Source organism: Mercurialis annua, linkage group LG3 (genome assembly GCF_937616625.2).
Source record: "Mercurialis annua linkage group LG3, ddMerAnnu1.2, whole genome shotgun sequence".
Lineage (NCBI taxonomy): Eukaryota > Viridiplantae > Streptophyta > Magnoliopsida > Malpighiales > Euphorbiaceae > Mercurialis > Mercurialis annua.
Window position 1 is genome coordinate 16,961,948 of NC_065572.1, and position 7,901 is coordinate 16,969,848.

General features: G+C 47.4%; 1 protein-coding gene across 1 annotated transcript; it reads left to right on the forward strand.

Moving 5' to 3' along the window:
• Positions 1-6,068: 6,068 nt before the first annotated feature.
• Positions 6,069-7,901, forward strand: LOC126672386 (uncharacterized). The gene has a single exon (XM_050366336.1). The coding sequence runs from the start codon at positions 6,069-6,071 to the stop codon at positions 7,899-7,901; it is 1,833 nt and encodes a 610-aa protein (XP_050222293.1).

Here is a 7,901-nt window from a genome sequence, read left to right on the forward strand (position 1 = left end):
TCAAGGACTGCGACTGGTAACACCTGCTGCTCCTCTACTGTTGGTGTTAACCGCTCCTCCTTCATTTGGAGTGATACGTATAGCTGGCTTTTCACTGCGGCTGCCTTGGCTATTGCATCTGCTCTAGTGTTCTCTTCTCTGGGGATGGGTGTGATTTCCCATTGTCCTCCGTTCTTTTCGATCTTCTTGAGTTGTTCCTTTGCTCTTGCCATGTATTTTGCCATGTTTTGGTCCTTGGTCTGGAATTGTCCCAGCACCTGGCTAGTGACTAGTTGGGAATCACTGTGGATTTTTAGCTTTTCCGCCTTTACTTCAATCGCGATTTCGAGTCCTGTTAAGAGGGCCTCATATTCTGCTACATTGTTAGCATATGGCAGAAATATTTGCCTGAGAAATGAATAAAACATATTTGTACCTGCCACATTGTTGGTAGCCTTGAAGCTTAGGTGTACTGCATACTCAATTGCGATTTTGTGAGGTCCTAATAGGACTACACCTGCTCCGGCTCCTTGGTCACTGGAGGCTCCTTCTACGAATAGGTTCCATATCAACTCCTCGGTTGCTGAGTCACACGGTTTCTCTGTCATCTCTGCCACGAAATCCGCGAGTGCCTGGGCTTTCAAAGTGGTCCTTGGCTCGTACCTGATGTCGTGCTCTCCCAGTTGTACCGACCAACTGACCAATCGTCCTGAAGTCTCAGGTCGGTACAATGCTTTCCTCAAAGGCTGGTTTGTGCGCACTATGACTGTGTGTCCTTGGAAATACGGTTTGAGCTTTTTGGTGGTTATGACGACGGCAAGTGAAAGTTTGTCTATGGTTGGGTAATTGAGCTCTGCCCCTTTTAGCGTTCTGCTTATGTAGTATATCGGCCATTGCTCCTCCTCTTCCTCCCGTACTAGTACTGGGGCGATAGTCTCTCTCCCTACTGATAAGTACAGGTACAGGTTCTCCCCGGCTACGGTCCTACTCAGTAGGGGCGGGTTAGTCAAGAATGCCTTCAATTCTTCGAATGCGACTTGGCAATCCTCATCCCATTTGAATTTTTTCATGTTCCGGAGTTGTTTGAAAAACGGCAGGCATTTTTTGGCTGAGGAAGAAATGAAACGTCCCAGTGCCGTGACTCTGCCATTCAGCTTCTGTACGTCCCTCACACTCTGGGGGGCCTTCATATCTATCACTGCTTGGATCTTTTCTGGGTTTGCTTCTATTCCTCGTTGGCTGATCAGATAGCCTAGGAATTTCCCTGCTTTAACACCGAAAGCGCATTTTGCCGGGTTGAGTTTCATTCCGAACTTGTTCAGGACTTTGAAGGTTTCTTCTAAGTCTTGGGCGTGTTCCTCTGCTGTTAGGCTCTTCACAATTATGTCATCCACGTAGGCTTCTACATTCCTCCCCAGCTGGTCTTGGAACATAAAGTTGACCAGACGTTGATAGGTGTCTCCTGCGTTCTTTAATCCAAACGGCATGACTTTGTAACAGTATGTCCCTCGGTCTGTGACGAATGAAGTTTTCTCTTGATCCTTCTCCTCCATCGGTATTTGATGATACCCTTGCGCTGCGTCTACGAAGCTATATAGGAGATAGCAGGCTGTTGAGTCCACTAACTGGTCTATGTTGGGGAGCGGGTAGCTGTCCTTTGGGCAGGCCTTGTTCAAGTCTGTGAAATCGACACACATCCTGTACTTCCCGTTTGCCTTCTTTACTAGGACGACGTTTGCCACCCATTCAGGGTAGAAAACTTCGCGGATAAAATCTGCTGCCTCCAATATGTTTACTTCGTCTGCGATTATCTTCTGCCTCTCCTCAGTGAATCTCCTCTTCTTTTGGACTTTGGGTACGCTCCCTGGGATTACGTTCAGCTTGTGCGACGCTACTTTGGGATTGATTCCCACGATCTCCGTTGGTTCAGTGGCGAAAGACTCCACGTTCTTTTTCAGTATCTCTGTTATTTCCTGTGCTACCTTTTCCGGTACCTCTGTGCCTACTTTGACCATCTTGGTCTCAGTTAGGTGAAGTTCTTTCATGACGCCTACTGGTTTTGCTCCTTGTGACTCCTCCTCTTCTACTGCGTCTCCTGGGAACGCCTCAATAGTCAAACTCTCATCTTCCTTTGTTGTTACCAAGCAGCATTCCTTGGCCATCTCCTGGTCTCCTCTGACCACTACTATCCCAGATGACGTTGGCATTTTCAGGGTCAGCAGCCTGATGCTAGTCACTGCTCCCGTCTGGTACAAGAATGGTCTGCCCAGTATGCTGTTGTAGGCCAGTGGAAGGTCTACTACATTAAACTGAGCATGCATCTTTTTGACTGGCCCTTCACTTCTATTTCCCAACTCTACATATAAACTTACTGTTCCTTCTGGACGTATTGGTGCTCCTCCCAGGCCTACTAGTGGGACTGAGGACTTCCGCAGGTCTGTTGTTGAGCCTTTCATCTCTTTGAATGCCTCCAAGGTTAATAAGTTCACAGAACTGCCTTCATCTACCAGTATCCGTTTTACTAGGTGATTTCTGATTATGGCTTCTATCACCAACGCGTCATTGTGTGGTCCCTTCACATGATGTCCATCGTCTGGTCCGAACGATATCTCTGGGATTACTTCTCTTTCAATTGCGAACACCGTGGCCGACCCTCTTCTGTTCCTTTTCTTTTTCTGATTATTGCTGTAGGGCTCTCCTCCTTCTATCACGTTTACTACGCCTGCGACCTCTTTCTGCTTCTTGTTTTGTTCCTCCTTTTCTGTTGACTCCCCTTTTCTTTTGTCTCCGGGTCTGTCGTTGACAATCTTCTTCAAGAGTCCAGACTGGATTAGCTGCTCTATTTCTCTTTTGAGGTCCCAACATCTGTCCGTGTCGTGGCCATAGCCCTCATGGAAGCGACATTATTTGCTCTTGTCTCTCTGGATGTCCGGATCCATCTTCCGGGGTGTGTTGAACATCACTCGGTTCTGTTTCATCCAGCTGAGTATGTATACTGGGGCTTTATTCAACGGGGTGAAATCGTAGGGTCTGTGCCCTGCGCCATATCACTGAGTCCGTGGCCGTTCTTCCTCCTTCTTCCCTCGATATCTGGAACTATCCTGCTTGGTGTGCTCATGTTGTTTCGTGAGGGTTCTTCGGGCTTCGTCTAGTTCCACATATTTATGAGCGATCAACATTAAGTCTTGAAAGGTGGTCGGCTTTTTCATCAGGATCTTGTCACGGAGTTCGTCAAACTTTGTTCCCATTTTCATTGCTTCGATGGCTGTGTCATGGTTCAGGTTTTCGATTTGCACTGCTTCCTTGTTGAATTTTTCTACGAAATTTTTGAGGGTCTCCTGTTCTCCTTGTTTGCACTTCCTCAAGTCGCTGGAACTCTTCTGCATGGGGATATTTGTTCTGAACCTTGCTTTGAATGCTGATGCTAAGTCGGAGAAAGAACTTATTGACCCTGCCTTAAGACATGAGTACCATTTTTGCGCCGATGCTTTTAACGTCGCAGGGAACACTCTACAGAGCATGGGATCAGTCACATCTTGTAGCATCATGATCGTCTTGAACTTCGAGATGTGGCTTTTTGGATCTCCTGTTCCATCAAAAGGCTCAAAAGTTGGTAATTTAAACCTTGAAGGGAACCTTACCGACTGTATCTCTGAGTTGAGTGGGGAGTCTTCGTTCTCTCGCTCCTCCTCTGCTTTCTTGCCTTCTTTCTGATATTTCTTCATGGCGTTCTTAATTTTCTCGTCAATGTTGCTCCTTTCGTCTGCTCCCCTCCTCTTGTTGGATGAATGGCTTTCTGCGTCCTTGTTGTGCTTCCCTGGCATCTTGGTTCCTTTTGATTTGTCGTCTTCAATTACATGAATTCGACCGCTATTCCGCACCGCTGCTTCTGCGACCTTCTCCTGGGCTGTCTTATCTCCCAGGAGTGGGACTGCTCCTGGTCCCTTGTCTAGCCCCTCCTTCTCCTTTTGTAGTATGGGCTCCGACTGTCCTCTTCTCGGTGCGTTTCCTCTTTCTTTTGCCTTAGTGACTGGGGGATCCTCTCTACGTCTGGTCCCTACGTCAACTCCCTGGTTTTGCTTTTCTGCGAATTTTTCCTGATCTCTTGCCAGTCCTATCAGGTGGTCCTGGAAGTCATTGATGCTCTTCATTACTGCCTCATGATAGAGGGGTGGCATAGGCACCCCCTGGGGTACGTATGCGGGTATCTGCGCCGTTGACGTCACTGTTCCTTCTATGTCTAGGGACGGGAAGGGAATAGGCTGGACGGGTCGCGGATACCCTGGTTGGTTAGGTTGACTCCACGGATAGTAACCTGGATACCATCCTCCTGCCTGTTGCTGGTAGGTCATAGGTGGCTGGTATTGTGGAGTATAATATCCTCACGGCGAGGTTGTGTTCCTCAGTGGGTGTATGCCCTGAACGTTTCTCATCATGGGTGGTGGTGTGATGTCGTACGCGACTCCCGTGGTTGCTGGTACGGTCCCACTGGAGATCGGAACGTTAATTCTGATTCCTCCTTCGGGCATCAGGGGTGGGATGATCGGACCACCGCTTGCTGGTAAGCCTGCTGTTGTCACGACCACTCCCGGCGGTGGTGGTTCTTCTCTTCCCTCCATCCCGTCTTCAAAACCAAGGTTAAAACTTATATCAGAAACAAATGTCGTTCCCACAGACGGCGCCAAATGATGGTTTTGATGATCGTCGTTGTCACTATTGTCGCTGAGCTCCCACCTGCTAAGATCAACAGGTTAGAAGGATTCGAGCCAGTGTTGGCTCGAACACCCTCCGATGCCTAAGTCAGTCTCTGATGAGGTCTCAGTGAAAGTAATGATGAGAAGCGAATATATCAGAGTTACCTGGCTTAGGCTTCGTCTATATATATGTTGCATAGTCTTTGTATCCTAATAGGATTGTTTCTCTATTAGTCTCAGTTATCTCTTTGAGATTCGCCTCTATCCCTGATCTTAAGGGATTTCGGTGTTATCTTGATATCTTCAGCTGTTATAGCTGCGTACTGGGTCAGGGACCTGAATAGATCGGTCTCTGGGTCCATATTCAGGGCCGTTGTAGTGAGTCTTGTCCCTTGTTCTGGTCCTTTATCCATCATTTCCTAAATAAATCAATTTTGGTTCTACGAACTGAAACAAATTCATGGACAACCATGATGAACCACCACCACTTGGAGTCGGAGTTAGAAATAGAGAGATGGCCGGAGGTAACAATCCAACTCTGCTAGCAAGAACAGACGGGATAGTTTTTCCCCTTCACCCACCTCCGACGGGGACTGCGGGAATGACAGGTCCTTTGAGGACAAGCTCTGGAATCCCAGTGGGAACTGGAGCCACAAGTGCGGGCATCACACCACCGGTTTCCATACCCGGATCAACAGCAAGATTAATGGGCAAAGGAGCACAACTACCCGGAACTAATCAGGTATTTCCTCCTTGGAATTATTATACACCACAGAACATGTACTATCCATCGCCCATGTATAATGAAAACGCGACGAGCTGGCCGCAGAGCTATAGCCCGTGGGGTAGCCAGTATCACCAGGGATATCAAAGACCCACCGCGCCAATTCCTTTTCCGTCCCTAGACGTAGAAGGAACTGTCGCCGCTACAACAGCTGGATACATTCCACCATATGTAGCACCAGGAGCCCAGCTACCACCGCTCTACCATGAGGCGGTGATGAAGAGTTTTAACGAGTTCCAAGATAGGTTGATTGGGATTGCGAAGGAGAAGACAGTAGAGGCAAATAAAGCACCGGCTCAGAGAAGGCAACAATCTGAACCAATCCGAAAAGGACGAGATAAAGATGCGCGGAAAGATAAAGAAACGGCTCCCGACGTGTTTTCACTGCACCACTCCCAGGAGACGCAGGAAAGGAAAAGGGAGATGACGCCACACAGCAAGGCAAAAAAGCAAGAGACGAAGAAGTCGCGAAGAAGCAGAGAGAATACGTAGACCTGGAGAAGGAAGAACGGAGAAGCAGACGGAAGGAACGAGACGCAGAAAGCCACTCTTCAAACAGAAGAAGAGAGGCAGGAGAAAAGAACACTCTGGATGAGAAGATTAAGCATGCGATGAGAAAATACCAAAAGGATAGCTACGAAGACGATGAAGGAGGGGACGATTTTTCACCACTGAAGAGGGAGGTATTAGACGTAAAATTCTCTTCTCGTTTCAAGTTACCAACGTTCGAACCCTTTGATGGAACGGGAGACCCAAAAAGCCACATCTCAAAATTCAAAACGATAATGATGCTTCAAGATGTTTCGGATCCGATGCTGTGCAGAGTATTCCCATCCACACTCAAGGGATCGGCGCAGAAGTGGTACCTCGGACTGAAGTCCAATACCATAAGAACGTTTGCGGAACTGGCGACGACATTCAAAGGGCGTTTCCACACAAACATCCCTCTGCAGAAGAACTCAAGTGATCTCCGGAAGTGCCGACAAGGAGAGAGCGAGACATTGAAGAACTTCGTGGACAGGTTCAATAAAGAAGCCGTCCAGATAGAACACCTAAACCATGATACATCCATAGAAGCTATGAAGATGGGAAAAAAGTTTGAACGACTGAGAGACAAGATCCTAATGAAAAAGCCTTCCACTTTCCAAGAGTTAATGGCAATAGCGCATAAGTATGTAGAACTGGATGAAGCAAGAAGAACGCTGACAAAACAATACGAGGAAGACAAACCGGAGAGATACCGCAGTAGAGGAGGAGATGACAGAACGCAGAGATTTGGAAGAGGAAATAAGCCGTTTGACTTTACGCCTTTGAACAGAGCACCAGTAGAGATATTCAGCTGGATGAAGAACAATAGAGTCATGTACAACGCACCCAGAAAGCTACACCCAGACAAAGAAAGAGATAAGAGCAAGTATTGTAGATTCCATGAAGGATATGGCCATGACACAGATAGATGCTGGGACTTGAAACGGGAGATAGAACAGCTGATCCAGTCAGGAGTATTGAAGAAGTTCGTACACACGGAAGGAAATGCAGAAAAAAGGAAACCCGAGCATGTGGAAAAAGAAGAGGTAAATAAAAGATTCAAAGAACCCATGGGTGTGATCAACATGATAGAAGGGGGGGAACCCTATTCAAAGTCACAGAAGAAGAAGATTCGTAAGGGCGTATACTCGATAAGTACTAGAGCATCCGTAGAGGAGCTACCACTAGTTACCTTCGGACCAGAAGATGGGAGGCATGTACAGGAACCGCACAACGACGCGCTAGTAATCAAAGCATTGATTAAAAATTTCAGAGTAATGAGGATCCTGGTGGACGAAGGAAGCGCAGTTAATCTCCTCACCTTGCAAGTCTTTAAGGGGATAAGGGGATCGGTAACGGATCTCAGGCAGGTTTCCGTTCCTTTGGTAGGCTTAGGAGGAAAGCCTATTAGACCAGAAGGAATGGTAGAGCTGGAGATAATTTTGGGAGAAGCAGAAGAAGGGCCACTGAAGACCATGACAGCAGTTTTCAACATAGTGGATATTCCTTTGGCGTACAATGCCATTTTGGGAAGGCCTTTCCTGTACCAGTGTGGCGCGGTTACCAGCATCAGATGGCTGACACTTAAGATTCCTGACGAAAAAGGGATAGTAACCGTGAAAGGGAGCCGGCTAGCTGCACGAGAATGCAATTTGATAACTGAAGAAAAAGGCAAAAGTTTGAACATTGAGGCATTCCCTGAAGATCCAGAAGAGGAAGAAGGACATAGGAATGCCCCAGTGGGTAACATGGTAGAATTCCAGATCACCCAGAAGAAGGTAGTAATGATTGGAACAGAAATACCAGAGGTTGTGGCGGTAGAGATCAAGAGCGTATTACAGAAGAATGGAGACACCTTTGCCGCAGATGCCTCAGAAGTTGTGGGAATAGACCCAGCGATTGCATCCCATAACTGA

Bases quoted from the DNA above. Each gene is read 5' to 3' on its own strand.
- LOC126672386 (XM_050366336.1), top strand. From the start codon at position 6,069: ATGAGAAAATACCAAAAGGATAGCTACGAAGACGATGAAGGAGGGGAC.